At 37.4% G+C, this 25165-nt stretch overlaps 1 protein-coding gene across 1 annotated transcript; it reads left to right on the top strand.

Annotated features, from left to right (window-relative positions):
• Positions 1–2390: 2390 nt before the first annotated feature.
• On the top strand, positions 2391–11590 carry LOC133455275 (protein phosphatase PTC7 homolog). Its single transcript, XM_061734231.1, has 6 exons — positions 2391–2896; positions 5937–6116; positions 7177–7375; positions 8394–8517; positions 8618–8747; positions 9030–11590. Exons 1-6 carry the CDS (start codon positions 2695–2697, stop codon positions 9086–9088), a joined length of 894 nt encoding a protein of 297 aa, XP_061590215.1. The 5' UTR covers positions 2391–2694; the 3' UTR covers positions 9089–11590.
• Positions 11591–25165: the final 13575 nt, after the last annotated feature.

Genomic DNA, 25165 nt, shown 5'->3' on the forward strand with positions numbered 1-25165 from the left:
ACATACACACACACACACACACACACACACACACACACACACACACACACACACACACACACATACATACATACATATACATACAAAATGTTGTATGCATTCAAAATTATTTAATACAAGTGTGGAGGTTCAATGTTTTAGATCAGTTATGACTGCCAGTTGCTGTCCATTGTACTACACATAAGAGTAAACAACATCAACAAAAACATAGAAATCTAATATGATGGAGAAAACATACAGCACAACCGTAGTTTTTTTGTTGCTATTGTTTTACGCATCAAATCATATTAAACAAACGCTCAATATTTAAAATGTATTGTAGGGACATAACCTGAACTTAACCTTGAGTAGCAGCAGATGGCGCTGTTGGACTCGTCATCGCAGGACTACATATGCAAAACCTATATGCAACTATATTTCAGCAGGAATTTCACAAGACACATTTATTCTTATACCCGTTACATAAATATATATATATATATATATATATATATATATATATATATATATATATATATATATATATATATATATATATATATATATATATATATATATATATATATATATATACACTTTTTAATCCTCATATTGTACATTTCTGTTTATTTCTGTTTATACATTTTACTTTATTCTATCTCTTATTTTATCTCCATATATTTGTTTGCTTTTATATTTTTATTTTTATTTTATTTTTACCGTATTGCACCAATCACCAAAACAAATTCCTTGTGTGTGTTAACTTGGCAATAAACCCCCTTTCTGATTTCTGATTCTGATATATATATATATATATATATATATATATATATATATATATATATATATATATATATATATATATATATATATATATATACACAGTATATATCTATATATATATATCTATATATCTCTGATTCTTTCTGATTCTGATATATATATATATATATATATATATATATATATATATATATATATATATATATATATATATATATATATATATATATATATATATATATATATATATATATATATATATAAATATGTAGAGATATATATAAAAATAATAAACAGCATCAACAAAAACAGATACATAGACACATAGTTTTGCGCACCAAATCACATAAAAAAAACGCTCAATATTTAGAATGTATTGTAAGGTAGGAATTTAAATGAGTCCAGAAATATGGTGATTATATTCTGTTGTTTTTTTTACACGGTAAGCAACACTCAAAACTTGATCTCCTTCACCTATAATAATTCTTTTTATTTTTATTTATTTTATTTATTGGCTTTGTCTCGAACACAACAAAACCCAATCAAATTAAAAGCATCAAAATATATAATAAAAAAAGCAAAACAATTTAACAGTCTCATTCAAAAATAAAACACACAGCAAAACAATGTGTTCGAGAGGGAACAGGAGGAAGCAGAACGCTTATTTAGTCCTGTCCCTTCCTCACAATATCATATATAACCTATAAAAGAAGATAATAATAATAATAATAATAATAATAATAATAATAATAATAATAATAATAATAATAATAATAATAATAATAATAATAATAATAATAATAATAATAATCACAGGTGGACAGTAACAGAGTAAATTGACTTGAGTATTGTACTTAAGTACATATCCAGAGGATTTGTACTTTACTTGAGTATTAGATTTCTTTGGTACTTATTACTCTTACTTGAATACATTTCCAAGACAAATATTTTTACTTTTACTCGAGTAAATTTCTAGGAAGGCTGAAAAGTACTCGTTACTTTCAGGTCTGCTCTTTTTTCTTCTTCATGTTTTATATAACATTGTGGTTCTAAAAGCAGCACATCAGTGCAGCTGGTTTCAAAGAGTTAATTCTCAGAAACAAGAGTTAAAAGATCCTTAAATTAATTTAGAAAAAATATAGTAATTTACTGATGTGGAAAATGAGAAATTTACTCTTACTCTTACTTTTACTTAAAGTAAATTTAAAAGCATTTACTTGTGGTTACTTAAGTACCTTTAAAAGCAAGTACTTTTCTACTCTTACTCGAGTAATATTTTGACTGAGCTACTTTTACTTGTAACGGAGTAAATTTTGACCAGTAGTATTTGTACTCTTACTCAAGTACTGGGGTCGAGTACTCTGTCCACCTCTAATAATAATAATAATAATAATGATAATAATGATAATAATGATGATAATAATAATAATAATAATAATAATGATAATAATAATAATAATGATAATAATAATGATAATAATAATAATAATAATAATAATAATAATAATAATAATAATAATAATAATAATAATAATAATAATAATAATAATAATAATAAAGGAAACTCCTCCTCCTCGCTGGGAGGAGGAGGAGCCGAGGTGATGCACATGTGTGACGTCACAGTAGTAAACCTCAAGGACCCGTATGTACGCTCCGCTCCGGGGAACCATGTCGCTGAGCAGGGAGACCTTTGCAGGAACTTCGGCGTCCGTGGGGTGCATCTATGAGACATAATCAGCGCACCGAGAACTTTAAAGCATCTGCTTGGGATTGCATTATTTTGGCAGGAGTGGTGCGGGCGGGGTCGGATGGACAGATAAGCAGCAGCAGATAGCCAGGTAGCTCGAGTCTCAGGCAGGTGTACTGCCCGGTCACGGAGCGGGGACGAAGTGCGTACTCTACAGCAGCAGCAGGGCTTCTCCTCGCTAGGGAATGTTATCCGTGCTGTCTTATGGCAGACTGGTAGCCAGGGCTGTCCTGGGTGGACTCTCGCAGACGGACGGCCGGGACTACAGCCTGATCACCGCCAGCTGCGGCTTCGGCAAAGACTTTCGCAAGGGGATCCTGAAGAAAGGGATGTGCTACGGAGACGACGCCTGCTTCATCGCAAGGAGCAGGGCTGCCGATGTTCTGGGTAAGCTCAGGAGCTTCCAGCTTCATGTTAAACATTGCATTAGCCACCTTTATATGTCGGTGTGACCTTCAGTGAGCCGTGTGCACGTGTGCTGACCACTGGGATGAAAACAGACCAGCCCCCACCCCTCCAAAACAGACCTGTGCGCTGCCTCCCCGGCATCGCTGCTAAAGGCTGATTTATGCTTCCGCGTTACACTAATACCGCGTTCCATTTGTCCTCGGAAGTGGGGATTTCCTAGTTCCCAGTTGGAATCTTCAACTGGAACGCCCCTCGAAGTGGGATTTCCCACTGGGAAAGTGGGAGAGTCTTCACCACCCCCGAGTTCACATTCCAAGATGGCTGCCCCGGTTGTAAACAGTAAAAGAGAGCTCTGTAAAAATTCGTAGCACTTCATTCTAGTTTTGGTCACACTAAATCAGTCGTATACAAGTATTGTTCGGCATATATATGCTGCTATAGTGTAATTTGCATTTTGCATGTGGTATATACGAACTACAAACTTGTTTACCTACTTTGTAACTGGAACGCTGATAACTCTGCTGTGTCTTCCCAGTTCCGAGTTCCGACTTCTGAGGTAAATGGAACGCAGCATAACGCAGCCTACCGCGTACGGTTACGCCGGTTACCGCCGTAGGGTACGCCGTACCCTTACGGCGTAGGCTCTGCGTCGATTTAACGCAGAACCATAATTCAGGCTTGAAAGAGCTTTACATTGCTTAACTTGAATCTGGAGTAATGCTTGTAACATACATGCATCCATATGTGTCGTATTGCGGCGTTATTGTAGGAGCCAGAGACTGTTATTATCAGCAGTTTCTTTGAAATACCACATGACCTTTCACCTAGATTAGCGCCGACAGGAATAAACGACGTCAACACCAAAGATTAAACGCATTTTAAAAGAAGATAAACGCAACCTTATTAAGGGTCGGCGTAATTTACAAAGCTCACAGTTTAAAAACTCTCGGATTTAAGAGTACAATGTCTTGCAAAGGTCAGAATGGTTGGAAGTGGAGGCAGCCATGTTGCTTTAGTGAATGCAGCTGCTTTGTCCTCGCCGGCACGAGGCAGGAGCTGCTACACCTGAGGAGTGTGTGTAGTTTCAAACAATGTTCAGTGTCACGTGTGCGTGCATTTATGTATAATAATAATGATAATAATAATAATAATAATGTTCAGTGTCACGTGTGCGTGCATTTATATATAATAATAATAATAATAATAATAATAATAATAATAATAATAATGTTCAGTGTCACATGTGCGTGCATTTATATATAATAATGATAATAATAATGTTCAGTGTCACATGTGCGTGCATTTATATATAATAATAATAATAATAATGTTCAGTGTCACATGTGCGTGCATTTATATATAATAATAATAATGTTCAGTGTCACATGTGCGTGCATTTATATATAATAATAATAATAATAATGTTCAGTGTCACATGTGCGTGCATTTATATATAATAATAATAATGTTCAGTGTCACATGTGCGTGCATTTATATATAATAATAATAATAATAATAATAATAATAATAATAATGTTCAGTGTCACATGTGCGTGCATTTATATATAATGATGATAATGATACTAATAATAATAATAATACATACAACATTCGGGAACCACATGGCCTTATACTTCAGTAGTTAAGAAGCTACACGCGAGTGGAATCTGTAATAAACAGATTGAAAGGGGATTTTTCTTTTCCGCCTCCCCCCTTTTGGTTTTGATTTTGATTCCCGGATTTGGTATACAAAGGGGTAATCCCCAGGAAACAGTTTGCTTTCTGTTTGACTGTTAATCAGAATCAGAATAAGAATCAGAAAGGGGGTTTATTGCCAAGTTTGTCAACACACACAAGGAATTTGTTGTGGTGATTTGTGCAATACAGTAAGAATAAAAATAAAGATAAAAAATAAAAATATAAAAGCAAACAAATATATATGGAGATAAACTGAGAGATAGAATAAAGTAAAATGTATAACAGGGATAAACAGAAATGTACAATATGAGGATTAAAAAGTGCCAGATATGAATCTTTACAAAAAGTGACGTAGGATGACAGATGACAGATAAAATGTATAAACAGAAATGAACAGTATAGGCAGAAATGTACAATATGGGGTTTTTAAAGTGTCGGATGTGAGTCTGTACAAATCTTACGGGGTTGGAATATTTACGTTTATGTAAGGTAGAGTGGGATGGGGGGCAGTCCTTAGTAGTCTGTCAATTCCCCGTAGTAATTGAGGGGAATCACATTTTTTTAGTAGAGACACTGCCTCACATTCTCTTGTAATCTTTGGTGTAAGATTAAATACAGTGTTTGGAAACATTACAGTTATGGCCCGTGTTTATAGTTTATATGTTATGCCTTTTTATATGCTCCATTTGAAATGGCTCATGTGCTGTCATCTTGATCCGTTTTCTGATAGATAGACTACATATAGAGAGATGTAGGGTCTGAAAATGACCCATCGGGCCTCACCATCCAGGGGCGGCACCAAAGGTTGCTTATCAAACTGTCTAATGTGGATTCAGCCAAAGTAAGATTCGTTGCAGTTCCTCGACTGCCTGCTGGAGGCTGGCCCCCAAGCAAGTCAATCTCCATTGGCTCCCTTGCTAAAATGGCAACCTTTAAAGCAGGAATAAACATATTTGCAATCTGGTCAAACAAAAATATCTGTATTATCTCAATCATTTGATTTTAGTTTTTATACAAAACAATAAATGTATTTCTAGTATGACTGATTGATAATCGACTCAGCCAACGACTATCCATTATCGCTTCCTGATCCTTGCTGAGAAATTAGAACCTCATGGGCAATAAAAATGACTGAAAGTGTGATCTTTTATACGGGTAGCAGCTCAGTGTGTATAAATATACTTGCATTGCACAAATGTTCAGACACTCAAAGTCAGATATTCATTTTCAGGTGCAATTACAAATGGATTACAGTTTGTATTTGTGCATGGGTAATGGCTGATTTCATTCTTTTCTAAATTGAAACCACTTTCTCCATCAGGTGTAGCAGATGGTGTTGGCGGGTGGCGAGACTATGGAGTCGACCCATCTCAGTTTTCTGCCACTTTAATGAAGACCTGTGAGCGGCTGGTAAAGGAGGGACGCTTCACTCCCAGCAATCCAGTGGGTATTCTGACGTCCGGCTACTTCGAACTCTTACAGAACAAAGTTCCACTGTTGGGTGAGTACACCATGATGGAAAGATCTGCCTAAACGAAAACACCAGGATAAATACGCAGTTAGTGGTGATGGAGAGACTTATCCTGAACAGAAAATAAATGCATAACTGCAGTATGAGTCATAGTGTGGTGGTTCATGTTTAGAGAGGTGCTTAATATAGTATACAATCTGAAATGACTTATCTGCATTTATATTTCATGTCTACAGTATATCTGATCTGCTAGTAAAGAGTCTGAAGTTGGAGAGATAAAAATATAAAACAGTGGTATAGTAGGGTATACATGTATAGAGTGTGTGAATCTCTGCAGGACTTTTGCAGATGTTGCTACAGAATTTCAGCTTCATTCAACGTAGCACTTGATGGAAATTTTGTCTTCTGTGATTGATTTATGCATAAACTTTAGTAATGCATCACCAGTGAGATAACAAAAAAATTTGATCATGCCGTATTTTGTTATTCTGACACTTATTCTGACACAATTTAAACTCAGAGTTTAAAAGTAATATTTTTTTCAAAAGGGTTGAACATTTTCCACCATTACAGAGTTCAAAAAAGGTCAAGAATCCATGTTTAACTGATACCACAGACTGGTTGAGCCTTTAAAAAGAAGAGTTGTGTCACACATGTGACCAAGGTCACATTTCTTCTGAGGCTCTGTATCTCTGGCTAACATCCAGTACAGACACTCAAATGTCACCGTGATGTTTGCCAAAGGCCCAAATTATGTTTTTGGAAGCCATAACAAGGTCAGTACTTGACCATCCATGTTCAAGGTGACATGGACTGTTAACTACAGGCAGCAGGGATCTGGGACAAGCCGGGGATATGACCTGTATGCTTGTTTTATTTTTCTCCATTGATATGACACCACTGCCGAAGGGTATGATAATATTTAATATGCCGTTCAGGGGCATCCAATTCATTGAGACAGGAAGTTGTAATTATTGCTCTCAATATGTCATCGTTTCGTGAAACAGTGTCCTTTACAATTTTTCCTTTTAATGACATTTTAATTTGTTTCCATCCATATGCCCTTATTGTTTTAATCTCTTGTTTATAGGAAGCAGCACAGCCTGTATTGTGGTTCTGGATCGAAGGAGTCACCGGTTACACACGTGTAATCTTGGAGACTCGGGCTTCCTGGTGGTTCGAGGTGGAGAGGTGGTGCATCGTTCAGATGAGCAGCAGCACTATTTTAACACGCCCTTTCAGCTTTCTATTGCTCCTCCAGGAGCTGAGGGAGTCGTGCTCAGTGACAGGTCAGCAGAATGAATGAAAACAGGAGGAAAACATACAACAATTCAATGTGTACTCAAGTTAAGAGTCATTTGCATAGACAGTGGATGTGGTGTTGCTGGCAGCTTTTAAACACATTTGATATTTCATCTTTAACACAAGTGGATCTGGGTAAAGTGATGATGAACTTGTTCAATAAAAAAAAACACTGGCTGAACTGTTGGTCTTTAGCTTTAAACCTCTGCTATAGTTGGGTTTGTATGTAATTTTGTATCGCAAAAGATGATTTAAAATGGAAATGTTGCACATGTTCATTTTTTCAACAGCTTTTTAAAAAGCTGAATTACAGTGGACTTAATATAACACACCTCATCCTCTTAAAGCGGCAAAGGTGCAGTAAAACCTTTTTGGATCAGTGTTTGTAAAATAAACAAGGACTCCTCTGGCGTCAGACTTCAGATTATGCAGGTCTGCTCCGACTGTAAATACATAGCCCGCATGGAAATCCTGTCATAGTTTGTTTGTGAGAGAGTTTATAATTAAATAAAAATCATCTTCCAATAATTAAATTACCTCTATCACTGGTTTTGCATGTGTTTTAGTCACCCATCCATTTACTGCAAACTCCAAGATAACGTTTGATATAATAAAGACAAAAACCTGAGGATTTATAATTGGAGTAATTTTACAATATGTCCATTATTCTGAACACAGAACCAGGATTTTGGTAATACAGAGAGCCCATTCAGTGTTTTTCTTAAATGGAATATATATCAGTATTACTGTGCGTGCGTGCGTGCGTGCAACTAACTAACTTAGGGTTCACTACGACTAAAACATCAGTCTTTTTCTTCGTGTCAGGAAGCAACAACTCGAACTGTCAGATAAAACACCTGCACCATTAAGACTTGGCAGTGGCTTGTAGGGACTTCTTACCTGCTTAATTTCATATTAAACATTGTTGCCAACGCTCCCAGTACTTAATGCTCAGGTTTCACTTTTCACATGACTGATCTTACCATGCTCTTTCGTTTTCTGTAGTCCTGAAGCAGCAGACAGCTCATCTTTTGACGTGCAGCTCGGTGACATCATCTTAACGGCAACAGACGGGCTCTTTGACAACATGCCAGATTACATGATTCTTCAGGAGCTTAAAAAACTGAAGGTGAACTTTCTGGATAGCAACTTATTTGTACATGTGATCCAGCCATTTCCACGTATTGCATTTTAATGCTTTTTATTTATTTATTTTTTCTCCCTGTTAGACTTCAAACTATGACAGCATCCTGCAGACTGCACAGAGTATAGCAAAGCAAGCTCATGATCTCGCCTATGATCCCAACTACATGTCCCCTTTTGCACAGTTTGCTTGTGACAACGGTTTGAATGTTAGAGGTGAGGATACTTTATTTCACGTAACTATTATCTGTGCTTTTGAAGTCGCAGTACATGTAAATCGTAAGTTACCAAAAGCTGTAAAACAAAAATGACCTTTTGAGTTTATGTAAACCTTAAACAGCAAAGGTAGTTATGTCACTTGAAATAATTACTTGGAAGCGTTTACCTTTATTCTGCCTCTGCTTTATTCAAACAAAACCAAAAATCAAATAAAAAGATTATCTAAATACAGATTATTACATTTAATATGACTTCTTGCTCTTTGTTTTCTGCCTGCAGGAGGGAAACCAGATGATATTACAGTGCTGCTGTCTATTGTGGCTGAATACACAGACTAAAAGTGTGCATGTATGTGTGGATGCTTTCTCTGGGGCTGATCCTTCCTTGCCGTCTGCCTGAGTCCTCCACCTGCAGCCCACCCAACATGCACTGTGGGATAAGAGGGGAGGTCAACCAGCACGACTCACACTCCACGCAGCTGACATCTACTTGTGTAAAAGGTTATTTTAATGTGGTTTTAACTGTTCAAAGTTGAGAGACGGCAGGCAGCTAGGACATTTTTATGTTTATCATGATGCAGGAGAAACTGAGAATGATGAACAGAAGAAGGCTTTTTAGTTCCACATGTCTCACTGCTTGATGTTAACAATTTTAAAGTGATGCGAGTAAGCCTGGGAGACTTTAGATCAATAAAGCTTTTAAAATGGGGTTTAAAAAAATATTGGGAGTAAGCCATTGGTAGTAATAGACCTGGCTTGATGACTCTGTTCATTTTTATTTGCTTCATATTGTAAACTTTTTTTAACTAAGCGCATGAATTAGAGCGAGTTTGCTGAAGTCGGATGGTGAGTGTTGAAGTATACAATGTGGGTTTTGGGGTTTTGGCGAGTCAGATCGAGGACTGTAAATGAGTGTTTTTGCTCAAATCTGTGAAGGGAAAGTGTCACATTTGTTAAAGCATTTATGTGAAGGATATTGAGTAAATACTGATAGTTATAGTTAGGTTTTCATCTACTGCCGAAGAAACTGTTAGTATGCACATCTTGATAAGTTGTAAATATTTCAGCTTTTTTTTTGTTTGTTTTCTTTTCTTTTCTTAGGGCTGTATTCCTGCCTTTATTATGTTGTCTCTTGATTTGATTGTTGAAGCGAGGAACTATTGTGTGGAAGACAAACACATTCATTCATGGACATATTTTCTTGTACAGGTGATAATCTTGATGTGAACTTTGTCAATCCCAAACTTCCAATTGTTGCAAAGAACAAGATATTTGCAGGTATTGTCCTACATCGTGTGTGTGTGTGTGTGTGTGTGTGTGTGTGTGTGTGTGTGTGTGTGTGTGTGTGTGTGTGTGTGTGTGTGTGTGTGTGTGTGTGTGTGTGTGTGTGTGGAATATTTATATGTCATCTCATAAAGCTAGCATCTGGGAATGCTTACAGCTGCAACAATAGGTCAAGAATATGTTTTAAAGAAAAAATGTATTTTTTTAAATATTATTTTGTCAGAAAATATGATGACAAATGTTATGGATCACTAAAAGACCCCTTTATCTTAGAATCAAATGTGCTTTGTGTGTGAGTTGGGTTTTTTTTAATTAGCTTTTATTTTCATTTCCTAATGTCCTTTTACATTCATTTGCTGCTTTTTTTTTTTTTAATAATTCTTTATATGGCTCAAATGGCATGATTCATGTATAGATGGTGTTTGTTTTGACGTGTGCTGGATTTCACTAAACAACATTAATCAAAAACCTAAAAAAAACTGCGCTGATAGTCCGTCTTTTCATCTAATGCCTTGTCAAGGTGGTTTGGACAAAAGCATATGCACCAAAGATAAACTTTCTTTGTGTATATTAGTATGCTTTCTTTCTTTTTTCTTTTTTTACTCTATCATACAGCAATACTGGATGTCTCTTGTGCTTAGAACTGTGTGAGATGGCCACATGTGTTGGGGATTTTGTTCAGTGACACTATTCTGCACCTAAAGGGATCTGAAAACGAAAGCTGCCGACGCATTTGTGCTAGGCCTAGTGATTGGCTATTGGTAAATATAAGATGAGTAACCAAAGAAGGATAGATTGTATACATTGCTGTGTATGTATGCATGCATACATATACACATGCATGCATGCATGCATGCATACATGCATACATACATACATGCATATATGGGTACTGCTGTGTAACCCCTCTGTAAAGAGGATGTCTTGATGGCTGCTATCGTTGCCACAGTTTTGCTCTTAACAGTTATAGTAGAAGGTTCAGTTAGTGCATAGACAATTGTATTAGAAATTATTCATTTACATGCAGTCCACCAATTAAGTTTTTTCTCTTTTTTCCTCTTCAAATGGGAATTATATTTCACATTGACGGGAATTTCACGAGTCTTCCTTCCTCAAACAAAAAAGAACCTGTCATATAAATATAATTTATTGTCTGCACTTTTTTTTGCAGGTGTTGTCTTAGTTTCAGCACCATTTCACTGTTAATCTCTCACATTTGGAGTCTGTTTTAGTCTTTCCATCATGAGGGTGAGCACAGTTTCAGCCTTAAAAGCTAGACCTGTAATGAAGAGGCCTTTCCTGTCACTGCAAGCTTGTCTTGTGTTTGTTGTGTTTATGTGAATGATGTGCCCTTCACTCCAGTAAACCCGTATCTTAATCTCTCGTAAAACTGTTTTCAAAGGTGCTTCTGCACTCTGATGGTATGATTGTCCTCTTGCCAGCAAGCGAATGAAAGATGTACCCATGTCTACATTTTAACAATGCAGGTCTAATTTATGTAAATATGTTTTCAAATATGTACAATATTTAAATAAAGACTATAGTATTTATACTAAACTTTGTTTCAGTGCTTCTATGATGCCACGTTTAAGCTTGGGAGCTTCTTATTCTTCGTACCTTAACCAATTATTTCTAATTCAGAAAAGATTCTTGAGAATGATTTCATTTTCTTCTCATCAAGCACCTTCTGCACCCTTATTTAGCAAATTTAAATTATTATCAATTTTTTCTATTAACAAGTTTCAAACATGCCTGTTTATGTTTAAGTTCATTCATTTCAAACAAGACATTCCAGGCACTTTTCATAATTTTTTTCTGTTATCATCAGATATTCATTCTTATTCAGTTAGAGGTGGGAAGAACTTTCATTTACCTCTTTGTCGTACCTCCAGTCACCAATCCTTTATCAAATTCCATGGCCCTCAACTCTGGAACTGTTTAGATAGATCTCTTAAGTTAGCGTCATCCTTAAAAATGTTTAGGACCAGCTTGGTGGGGTATCTTTTATTTAGACAAAATTAACAGGCTATTTGTCCTGAAATGAAATTGCCATTTCATGGATATTTTTGTTTGAGTGTTTATTGTATTTTTCTTTGTTTCTTTTACCTTTTCTTTTTCCTTTCTATTCTTTTTCTATTGATTGATTTGTTTTGGTGATTTTGTATTGAGGGGGAGGATTTTTTATAAGCCCTTTGGGCTTCTTTTCCTCTCCTGCACAAATGTTCCTTGTATGATAAAAAAAAATTACTGTTGTCATTGTGCAAATAAATAAATAAATAGTTGTCTGTTACGTTGGCCATGCGATTTCAAAATAAGAGTCTCATGAATCAGAGTGGTCATTTACACTGATATTTGCACTCTGACCTGGGGCCTGTACTACGAAGCGGGATTTGGGGTTAGCGAGGTAACTTCAGGTTTAACCCTGGGTTTTCAGGACTACGACGGTGGTTCACTTCTTAGCGGGGCACATCGCCATGGTAACTTATGCTGAACCGCTAACCTGCTCCGGAGCAGGTTATGTTCGAGATACAGATCGCCGGGTGTAAAAGCACCGCCCACTGACCAATCAGCTCTCTTGGAAAATGACATGCCCTTTCGAAGCGGATCGTGAGAGGATCCCTCCGAAGAGAACGCGTATTCAGGGACCACCAAAACCCCTTTGCTTTCCCTGAAGAGTACCTGTATGAACGATCCAAAAAAAAAGGAAAAAAAGAAAAAAGAGGTGGAGGAGAAAATAAAAAATAAATCAATCAATGAATAAATAAAACAAATCATCACCCAAAATCCGATGTACAGTCAATCCAAAACTAATACCAATTAAATAAATAAATCAAGAAGAAATGAAAAAGAAGATGCATTTGTAAGGGGATAGCAAAAAAGGGATTTTCAATTTCGTCCCTCGAACATTCTGAGAAGTCACTTTAAAATACTAAATACCCCCCTCCTGAAAAAATAAAAAATTAAATAAAATAAATAAAAAAACCCAATTCTTTGGTACAGCATCAGCACAAGTTATCGGTCAACAACAATAGTTATAGAACCAATATATACAGACTGTCTCAGAAAATTAGAATATTGTGATTTTCTGTAATGCAAACACAAAAACAAAAAAAATGTCATACATTCTGGATTCATTACAAATCAACTAAAATATTGCAAGCCTTTTATTATTTTAATATTGCTGATCATGGTTTACAGTTTAAGATTAAGATTCCCAGAATATTCAAATATATGTTTATATCCCTATGAATTTACGCATTTATACAGTCAGCGATCTTTTGCCAGCTGTCTTTCCTGCATTTTGCAGCTGCAACTGTGTTGCTTTTTGCCTGTATTATATGCCTATACTCATCATATTTCCGTAAAATTATTGTTTGCTCTTCGCTACTGAAATAAGCGGCTCTGACAGCGGACTTCTCCATGCTTGCGATTGGTCATGCGCTGAAAACACTGCCCCTTTTATGTGCACGCGCTCATATCCAGATTGGAGAAACCTGGGTTGATATACCGAGTTGATAACCGCCGTCGTGTGACCGCTTAGCGTGATTGCAATTGTCCCGCTTAGTGAATCTGGATAAGGAAAAGATATCCTGGATATGTTGAACTTGCTTCGTAGTACAGGCCCCTGAGCTCTCTTCTCTCTGAGCTCATTCACACCGTTGGATTTTCGGAGTGGTAACAACAAGGAAATGAAATATGATGATTAGTAATGATACTTTTCGTATCGAGGCTTCGAAGCGTGTGTCGAAAGGGAAGGGGGGGGGGCAATGAATGTATCGAAGCTTGCTTCATTCAGGGGCGGGGCTGAAAGTGATGACGTCCGAAGCCTCGCTGCCCGGCTGTACCTTGTGACCAATTCTTTAATTATTTACCTTCCCCTATGCTTATTTTAATCCCACATGACTCATCTCTTACTTTTGTCTAACTACTTTTTATTTGACTATTTTTCTCCTGATCACCTGCTGCTCCACTTCCTGCCCTCCTATGACGCTAAAGCTCCTCTGGGAGGCGGCAGTCCGCTGAAAACATACTCACCAGATCGTTTAGGTTAAAGGCCTGTAGTCCAGACTGGCTCTGAAGTCTCGGCTCACACAGATAATCTCATAGTTGGGTAAATTAACGTCCACCCCCTGCAGTGGAGCAGAAAACGAGACAGGTGGATGCAACTGCATCTTTTCATACCGACCGGTTGCTAATACCGCATTCCATTTGTCCTCGGAAGTGGGGATTTCCCAGTTCCCTAGTCGGATTTTTCAACTGGAACGCCCCTCGAAGTGGGATTTCCCACTGGGAAAGTGGGAGAAGCTTCACCACCCCCGAGTTCAGATTCCAAGATGGCTGCCCCGGTTGTAAACAGTAGAAGAGAGCTCTGCAAAAATTCGTAGCACTTCATTCTAGTTTTGGTCACACTAAATCAGTCATATACAAGTATTGTTCAGCATATATATGCTGCTATAGTGTACTTCACATTTTTCATGTGGTATATGAGAACTACAAACTTGTTTTCTGACTTTGTAACTGGAACGCTGATAACTCGGCTGTGACGTCATTCCCAGGTCCGAGTTCCGACTTCCGAGGTAAATGGAACGCAGCAGTTGCACTCTGACCTGAGCTCTCTTCTCTCTGAGTTCCTGCTGCTGCAGACGCTTCTCCTCCCGTTTCTGCTGCACTTTCTCCAGCTCATTCACACCGTGGGATTTTCGGAGTGGTAACAACAAGGAAATAAAATATGATGATTAGTAATGATACATTTCGTATCGAGGCTTCGAAGCGTGTGTCGAAAGGGGAGGGGAGGTGGGGGGTTGCGCAATGAGTGTATCGAAGCTTGCTTCATTCAGGGGCGGGGCTGAAAGTGATGACGTCCGAAGCCTCGCTGCCCGGCTGTACCTTGCAACTGATTCAGGAAGTGGTTCGGATTTGGCCACGAGTTCTGACAGCAATATAAACCCCTCAGGCTCCATTCAAAATGTGTGTTTGATGGAGAGTTGGGGTCAGTGTGAGTTTGGAGACAGTTTGTTTTTAAATAAAAACCAATGATGCTTCACTGGCCCTACCTCAACGTTACAAAAGCACAATCATTGTTCATACCCCAATCTCAACCACTCTCACGTCACTGTAAATGATCGTTTCCATTTTCATCATTTCCAAATAATTTTCCATACTGCCAGTAATAGAGACTATATATATATATATATATATATATATATATATATATATATATATATATATATATACATATATACACACACACACACAGATACGCACACACACTCTTCATTTCACTAATGTATGTACCGTTGCTGTGGATCTTGTACTATGACGTATAATAACTGCAGTGTAGTGAGTTGTCAGCTTCAACTTCTTTTCTGCAGTTAAAGACCGTGGTACAGTTGAATAAGCCGATTGACCAAAACTGCCAGGATACAGGAAACAAGCGCCGTAAATGTAAACACAAAACACAAAACACATTTCAGTAAAGAAACACTTTATTCAAGTCAGTTTACATCCTGGACAGTAAAATAAAAGCGCAGTTTTATCGGACATTAAAAATACAAAATCCTCATCATCTGGTATAACAAAGCAATTCATGAAGTTCCAAAGTAAACATGTTCATACAAAATGTTTTACTAAAACTTCTTATTCATTCCTGTTGAACATGTACAACAAAATTAAAAAAAACACACCAACAAACAGAGTCATTTTCAACAGCTGTCCTCTCAGTTCATTAATTGCATATAATGATGCCATGAGGTTGCTGCCCCGGGTTCCTAGGAGGCACAGTGCCAGCCAGTTATTTGTGTCCTCTAATGTACCAACATGTCAGGCACTGCTACGAAAGCTAATGTTTAGTTTTATGTGTCGACTGGATATGACAGAAAATAGCATCATTATGGCCTTAACCAGCCCTATGATGGGCTATCGGTTCACATCCAGGCTTCGAAAGCACTGGCATGATAGCTTGCACCTTTTTTTCTGTACAGTGATGAAATGTTTTTTGTTTGTTTTTTTAAGTATGTAATGGTTGTGTGTTTGTGTATGTTGGATGTGTGTGGACCTTCTGAGTCCGTAATAAAGATGTATTATTATTATTATTATTATTATTATTATTATTATTATTATTATTATTATTATTATTATTATTATTATTATTATTATTATTATTATCATTACTCTTCTACAATTCCAGGAGCGCCGCCTTTCCCTGCATTAAGGATGTACTTTGGAATCTGTACTTGTTATGTTTTTTTTCCTTATTACATACACAATCAAATATATTACACTTCGATTCATAGAATCATTGTAAGATTATGCAATTTTGAATCACATAATATTATAATGATAATGAACAGGCGTGTATAACTTTTAGTTTTAGTATTTTCTGTGTACCACAAACAGTTTCACAAATGCCACAGGTTGAAATGAAAAATGGAAGTCAAATAAAATTCAAAGCAAAAATGCATGTTCATGGTGCTTTAGTTAGGTAAAAGCATGATTAATAAAATGTAAAACTGTATAAAAACACAGATAAACATCATATTTACTAATTTAATCAGTGTCATCACTTTGAAGCATCTTTTTTCGTAAATAAATTCCACGCCAAGAGAGAAACTTTGAAGGCACCTAGAGAAGAGTAGAGAGTATCTTTCTCATCCATTACATCCCTGTTAAAGGCCATCATTGGGATGTCATCTAACCAAGTCAAGTGTCTGTCTGGGTCAATTCTCGAAGGCATTCTTTCAAGTTTTCCACCTGGTCTCCCGGTGCATTATGGATGGTTTGCTCCAGCAGCTGCTGCACATCACCCAGCCCCTTTACCTTTGGATAGTTGTGTGGGTAAAGGTACCCTTTGAGCAGTTCGCTATGGCAGGCTGGAGAAAGCAAGAAAGTCGCACAGATACTGCAGGAACATGTCTACTGGCCCGACTGGGAAGTAAGGGTTCCTGCAAGCGCATACTCGACAAGTCCCGCAGCTGATGCCCTGAATTTTGGATTTCAAGATCTTGTGTAACTGGAGCAATCCAGACTCCAGAATGTTCTTGGACTCTGTGAAACATCACAAACACAAACAGTGCAGCCATGAACTCCTACAGGTGAGAAAATAAATGTGAATGTTCAGTCATTACACTCATTTGAAAAATATGCCAGCAATCCTTAGCAAGCATTCATAAGACATCAGCACATTGGGTGAGTTATTAAGTGTTTTTAACTTCTAATACTTGACCTTTGCTAGTATAAAACTGTGAATGTGAGTTTATATTTCTGATATCTTCAGCATCAAAACTTGCGTGATTACGGCTCTAATTGTTAAACTGTAACTGTAACATACCAAGACCCCGAACCTATCTTTCTAAATATTATCATAGTACATCTTTAGACATATTGATAATAACATTGGTTCATTGGGATGCTCTCACACTTAAAGGCAAGAGACTGATTAACCTGCAAATTTACCTTGAAATGCATTGTTACTCATGCATGTGGTTCATCACTGAATTACCTCAAATAAATAGTTTGTGATGTAAATAATTTTTACCTGAAAGGTGAAGTGCATGAAGAAGAATGTCCTTCTACAGCCTGAGGATGCACTGCTGAGCTCAGAGCTCACCTGAAAACACTGCCACCTCCGTGAGTTGCAGACCGACCTCCCTTATATCCTCTTTGAAGAACACGCTGGTGTTCCTCTCCAGCATCTTGAAGGCCATCTTGCCCATGTTTGTCACCAGCTGCTTGTCTTCTTTGGACCGTTTCTGAGTGGAAAAAATAAAATGTCAAATTCTTACACTGAGAATTGAGATAGACGCTACAAAAACAATTAGTAAGACCAGCATTACTGCTTTTAGTAATCAAAACAGTCCATTACGATCAGAATTTTAAACTCCGGTTCCTCTAGGATCTTTAACCTGTCAGCTAAATCTGCATGGTAATATTCAATCACATCGGAAAAAGGAGATTTTCTCTTGTGGAATTGTCTTTGTTTTGCAGATACCACAAGGTTTTTATGATAAACTGTATATCCTATGGGGAAAATAAAAGGAGAGAAAATGATCAGTAAAATTTGCACAATAAACACACCAACTTCCCAGAATTACTTACAAAAAAAGACCCATTTACAAGAATCATCTATAGTGTATCTATAGCTCAGTCCTTCTTTGAATTCAGGCTTTTGAGTTCTTTGAGCACTTCAAATGCAGTTGGTGCAATCTGCTTTTTGCTGGAAGACACACTTATGCTGCGGTAGAATTTGGATGGTATGGGGATTGCGAGGGTATGACGCGTCGGCAAAAATGTCTGTGCCAAGATCCAAATTTTCCCAGCGGACCACTGCACTTTTAAAAAAAATGAGCACTATTACTCTGTAATCACTGGTTTTAATGTTGCTGCTGATTGCTGCTTTAGTTTACCTGCAATGTTCGGGCATACATTTGGTCCAACTGCATCTTCAATAAAACTGAAATAAACCACTGAAGAAAACATTTTGTGAAAGAAAAATATGGTTTGATCAATCATTTATGTAGGAAATATAATAAACAATAAATAGAGCAACCTGAAGGATAATTAAATTACTTAGAAAAGGAACAACCGTTTATGTTTTACAAAATATTATCCTGCAAGTTAACTCTCAGGGGAGCATGCTGCTTATATAAAACGTAGTTATGAACGGACACAAATCAAAGAGCTTTTTCATTATGGGGTAAGAATTTTACATTCTGGGGGAAAAAAGGCAACCACAGATCTTTATGTTTTGACAGCGATCAAAACTATTCCCTTCAGATTGACTGGAATACTTGGAGAATGCTTGCAACGACGAGAACATATAATCATGACATTTATTAAAATGCATTTTTGGAAATGTACATTTCCCTGCTTTCAGCATGAACCACTGATCCACTGCTCCTTTTACCTGAGTCAATGATCAGTGATTGATGATGAATTTAGCAAAACAGCATTATTATTGCAAAGTTAATTTAAATGAAATGCTACACTCAGTCTTGCAATCGCCCAGTCTTGCACTACTTCTGCCATTGCCCGCATTATTGATTACTAACGTTAGATTCCAAGATGTAGCATAGCTCATGCTAAATGAATGCTGCAGATCCACAATCTCTCGGGACCTGAAGTGGACCACCCATATTAACTCTGTCTGGAAGAAGGCTCAGCAGAGGTTGTACTTCCTGCGTCAGCTCAGGAACCTGCCAGAGCAGCTGCTGACCACCTTCTATTCTGCCATCATTCAGTCTGTTCTCTGCACTTTCATCATTGTTTGTTTTGGATCAGCCACCAAACTAGAAAGGCACAGACTGCAACGGACAATTAGGTCTGCAGAGAGAATAATTGGGACTAACCTCCCATCTATCCTGTACCTGTCCAGGACCAGGAAACAGGCAGGTAGCATCTCTGCAGACCCCTCACACCCAGGACACAGTCTGTTTGAACTCCTCCCCTCTGGACGGCGCTACAGAGCTCTGTACGCCAAAACCTCCAGACACAGAGACAGTTTCTTCCCCCAAGCTGTTGCTCTGATGAACTCTCATCACTCATAGAGTCTCAGAGTAATCAATCACTGTGCAATAATAATAATAATAACCACAATCATATGCTGTAACAATGCACCTTTCAATAACCATGTCTAACTCATACTGCTGCGCCTTTCACTTTAAAAAAAAGGTATATATGTTAATAAGAGCTGTCATTTGTCTATTTACTGTACAGTTAGCGAAAATAATCAAGTCAAATTCCCTGTCTTGTTTGACCTGACTTGGCCAATAAACCTGATTCTATCTTCTATCTATCTTCTATCTTATCACAGCCGCTGAGTCGACATAACAGAATTTCATGCACTCTTGCTCACAACTAAACCCTTTAGAACTGGGTGATCTAAACAAAGCCATTAAAATTATTGTAAAAAAGGAGCCATCTGTCAATAATCAAGTTGTGTGAATACTTGTAGTGAGCTCTATAGGTCGGACAGTATCTGACAGCTTGATTCAACAAGTGTTGCAACTTGTCTGCTACTTGTTAAGAAGAAGGCAATGTGTGAGGGGTTTTTATGTGTTTTTGTTCATTACTCACCGTGTTGGCACACTCTTCTGCCCAGTCCAGCGAGAATTTTGCCACAGAGAACGACATGCCAACTCCTGGAGGCCCAGTGGTCACAGCCATTCTCACTGGTGTGCCGTCATCTCTCTGTAGACGGAAAAGATCATTCAGAGCCATAAACGTGTGGGGACTAGGGACTTGGACAGGGGTTGGCGTTTGAGGTCGGAGCTCATGGGAGGGGTCAAGTCCTCCGTAACCTCGAGTGCTGATCTGGGGCTCCACATAGATGCTGTCTAGAAAAGTCTGCTTTCCAGCTTCAACAATCCCCTAGTGGATGACTTGGTATTTTCTAATTAGATGTGTTTCATATAAAAACCAACCAGCACTGGTAGTGGACAAAAAAAAAAAGTCAGGTAAGTCAGAAAATTGTGTGTATAAGCCCAACAATTTGCTCAACTTCACTTCCTGTCCACATCTCACTTGATTATATACAGTATATTCCTATATATGTATTTTCCTGGATAGCGTTAATTATCTTGAATGTTCATTCGATGATTAGTTTGGATTTAAACCTAAACTTGACACTGATATGTGGATACATGCTTTAAAAGGAAATCATAAGTAAGTACAAAAGAAAAAACTAAATTGTTCTTATGTGCTTTATAGATCTCCCTGAGGCCTTTGATCATGTAAACCATAAAAAAAATGTTTTAAAAACTAAATAAAGCATCACTGTTGGAATTCTGTCATTCTAGTTTTCACAGCAGACCGTGCATGTGAAACAGGAAAATTGTGTATGCCTCCTTTCATGTGTGTAAAGTTGTCAGACAAGGGAGTATTTTATCCCCAGCACAGTTTAATTGTTCCATGAATGGTAGTGCAGTGAACCATCTCATGTACACTAATGATTTGGGTTTTTTTAGTCTGAACTCAGTAGGGGTCAGTTTCACAAAGCAGGTTATGTTGAAACTGTTGAACCTGAACTCTGGGTAACTCATATTTGGAGTCTGTTACCACAGTAACTGACTCTGTGAAGTAAACCTGGTCAAGAGCAGGCTTTTTATTATTGCAATAACTCAGTCAACATACTCAAAGTTGACAAAACCAACTTTCTGAACACCTTTCCTGAAACCAAAAACTCTGAATTTCTCAAATCAGTGTGTTGACTCTGAGTTAGTTTTTTTTTTATGCTGACTTTGTTGAAGCTCCTTGATATATGCTTTGCTTACAGTGTACAACAAAACATCAAATATCATCGTGCAAAAAAAGTCTCATTATGATCTGTAGAACTAAGGAAGACAAATATATTACTTTTTCTGAAATCAACTTGGAAGGTGGTGGTATGCACATTTCCAATAATATCTTGGACATTGGAGGTCAGCTCACAGATGATGAGGATATTTGTTGTATATTGTATGTGCAAGCAAACATTTTGTTGCTGAAATTCAGTTCATGTAGTGATTCTGTGGAGCTAACTTTGATCAAAGCTTATTGAAGTCCCTTGTATACGGCACATCTTTGGTCTTCTTGTTTCGAAAAGTAAAGAAACTTTCCGACGATGCAAGTGTCGTATAATGGTGCTCTAAAGACAGATCTTTACTGCCTATCCTGAGGGGTCCTATGTTTACATTCAATGGCAGACTAAATTACTAAAAATTAAAAAAAATCTTTCTATTGCCAAATGTTAAATTGAAATACTGTGGACATTCATATGTTAAAAGAGTTTCTATAATAGAGCCTAAATGAAAACATAAAAGTGAATTAAAACACATGTATTTATTCTAAATATTTTCAGTTTATATACACATTGATTTTCTTCAAGTGAAACATTTACATTTTCACTCATGTGGCTCTCTGGTATTCACTGATTGACATCGGCCCTTCCCGGGTGAGAGTCACTTAAACGGAGTGACTATTATATCTTTACTAGATTAATTATTGTTGTGTAATAAGTGTTCACACAAACCTACGACGGAGTATTAGGGCCAAACTAAGAAAAAAAAAAGGGGAAATTACGAGAATAAACTCATAATATTATGAGAATAAAGTCGTAACATTACGAGAATAAAGTTGTAATGTTGCGAGAATAAAGTTGTAATAGAATAAAGTCGTAATATTACGAGAATAAAGTCGTAATATTACGAGAATAAAGTCGTAATTTATGACAATAAAGTCGTAATTTATGACAATAAAGTCGTAATATTATGAGAATAAAGTCGTAATATTATGAGAATAAAGTCGTAATATTATGAGAATATAATTTATGAGAACTCTAACAGGAAGATAATCTTCTCCCTGTGTTAAAATGAGTAATATTGAGCATCTTGTGAAGTTCTATTTATATATTTATAATATATTTAATATTACGACTTTATTCTCGTAATATTACGACTTTATTCTCATATTATTATGACTTTATTCTCACATTATTATGACTTTATTTTTGTATTTTTTGTCTTAGTTTGGCCCTAATACTCCGTCGTACAAACCCAATTTACGACATAAAGTAGGCTAATATTTAAATTTCTTATGTACATGTTCGAGCTGTTACTGTGACGTCACAGAGGGGGCGGGGCTTCGGTGCAGCTTCTGACGGCTGGAGGAGAGCGGGTCCGCGGGTTGAGTGTTACGACTAATTATTACTTTATTGTTTTAGAAATGGTAGGTTCTGTGTCACTGTGGTGTTTAAAAAACTGAACTTAGCCATACGACAGTTGTTTATGGGGCACGAGGTGACTTAGTTGGATTAGGAGGCGAACTAGTGCGAAGTTAGCTGCTTGAGATGCGGCAGGACTTGAGGGAAATGGCGCATTAATGCCGCGTTCCATTTGTCCTCGGGAGTCGGAATTTCCCAGTTCCCAGTCGGAATTTTCAACTGGAACGCCCCTCGAAGTGGGATTTCGTACTGGGAAAGTGGGAGAAGCTTCACCACCCCCGAGTTGCCATTCCCAGTTCCCAGTTCCGATTTCCGAGGTAAATGGAACGCGGCATAACCTCCTTGTACTAAACAGTTTGGTCCAGACATCAAAAACACATGTTAAATTAACCAGCAACAGAGGTACCGACAAAATAGCGTTAACGATGTTGTTAATTGAAACGTTTGTAGCACCCAACCTTTTTTTTTTTAGGTTGGGCAAATGTTGAAGGTTAAGTTTAGGCTACCTTTTATCACGAGGGGAAAGGTTCCGAGTGGGCTCATAATCGGAGTTATATGTAAGGTATACTATTTATATGATTGTATGTATTTCTAGAGGTGGTTTTACTTCAAAACTTCAAACAAACTGCGGAATTTGCTCGACACGTGGCTCATTGTGGTAGAAACGGCTAGCTAGCTTCAATTAACGATTGAAAAAAAACCCGTTTTTGCTCATTTACCCATAATGCTACAATTTTGAAGTAAATGTAGCCTATGGGAGGGACGTGCGGTCAGGGGAGGCATCCTGACAAGTAAAAAAATAAATAATTATAACATCACATTTTTATTAATATTTGTCCACTGATCTTTATGTATGTAATTTCGAACGTTTTTTTTTTTTTTTGTCAAAATCGCGTAATTTGCATATTTCCTGTTGAAATAGGGGGCTGAAACGTGAGGTAAATGGTAAATGGCATAATGGTATATAGCGCTTTCCAGCTGTACTCCTACAGCCCCAAAGCGCTTTACACTGCAAACATTCACCCACACACGCACACATTCACACACCAGTCGTCGGCGGAGCTGCCACACAACGGCGCTGGCCTGACAACTGGGAGCAACCGGGGGATTCAGTGTCTTGCCCAAACTTTGGTGGACACAGGCGGAACTAGGGGTTCGAACCACTGACCTTCAGGTTCATGGGCGAACGCTCTACCAACTGAGCCACCTTCCCCCAGGTGAGGCAGCAGCGAGCCGAGCCTCTGATTGCGCAAATTTGCTACAAACTGGTGCAAACTGGGTTGATGCTGCTGCACACAGGTGTTGTGCCAAAAAGTGATTTCCTGCCAGAATCTGAATTCTTCTGATTTCTGGCCGCGGGAGCGCGCACAGCAGCCCGTTGAACGATAGCGCTAAAACGTCAGATTTTCAGATTATGAAGCTCAAGAATGAGATCAAATCATATTTAGGCAGAAACAACTTTTCATTAACTGTATTTGGCCTTCAATCCATTTTTGGCAGGTGAAAATGCCTATTTTGTGTTGTAATGGTCCTTTAAAAGAGTTAAAAGCAATCCTGTGAGCTCTAGTGTTTATATTATGAAGCTCAAGAATGAGATCAAATCATATTTAGGTAGAAACAACCTTTCATTAACTGTATTTGGCCTTCAATCAATTTTTGGCAGGTAAAAAGACCAATTTTCAGGGGAGAAATCAGATTCTGGCAGGCAATCACTTTTTGGCACGACACCGTATCTCTCTGCATGTCGCCAATATAATGTTTGCAGATACGTTTATTTGACCTGATTTTACACAGTCTGGCTAATGTCTTTAACCATTAAAGTTTAATGTTTGTTAGTGAGATATTTAGTTTCGCTGATGGAAAATAAAACCGCAGTGAAAAAGGCACAGGGGGAGGCAGACAATACTCTGCCGCCCTGAAGGGGCCGTACTTGAGCCAACGGGTACAAACACTTTTAATTTCAATCTTATAAAAAAGAGATTAGACTAAGAAAAATACATTAGAATATTTAAAAACTAAAATTTGGCCTCAAATAAAATATTCTTTGATTTTCTTTTCATGCTTTTTGTTGAGCAATCTGTATTAAATTGAAGTATCAGAATTAAACGTTTTAAAAACAACTGAATATTTCACTAAAGGTCAAAATTTAAACTGTGGTTTTGTACACCAGTCTATACTCTCATTTATGTTGTATGAAGTATCAGAATTAAACGTTTTAAAAACAACTGAATATTTCACTAAAGGTCAAAATTTAAACTGTGGTTTTGTACACCAGTCTATACTCTCATTTATGTTGTATGAATTATAGAATTGCGACGGCCAACACATGGAGGGTGTAGAGCAAATGCACGTTTTTTCTTACCTTTACATATCTGTAATATGTACCGTGTGCGCGCGCGTGTGCCCGTGTTTTTTTTTGTGAAGAATGCTGATGAGAT

Source organism: Cololabis saira, chromosome 11 (genome assembly GCF_033807715.1).
Source record: "Cololabis saira isolate AMF1-May2022 chromosome 11, fColSai1.1, whole genome shotgun sequence".
NCBI classification, from domain to species: domain Eukaryota; kingdom Metazoa; phylum Chordata; class Actinopteri; order Beloniformes; family Belonidae; genus Cololabis; species Cololabis saira.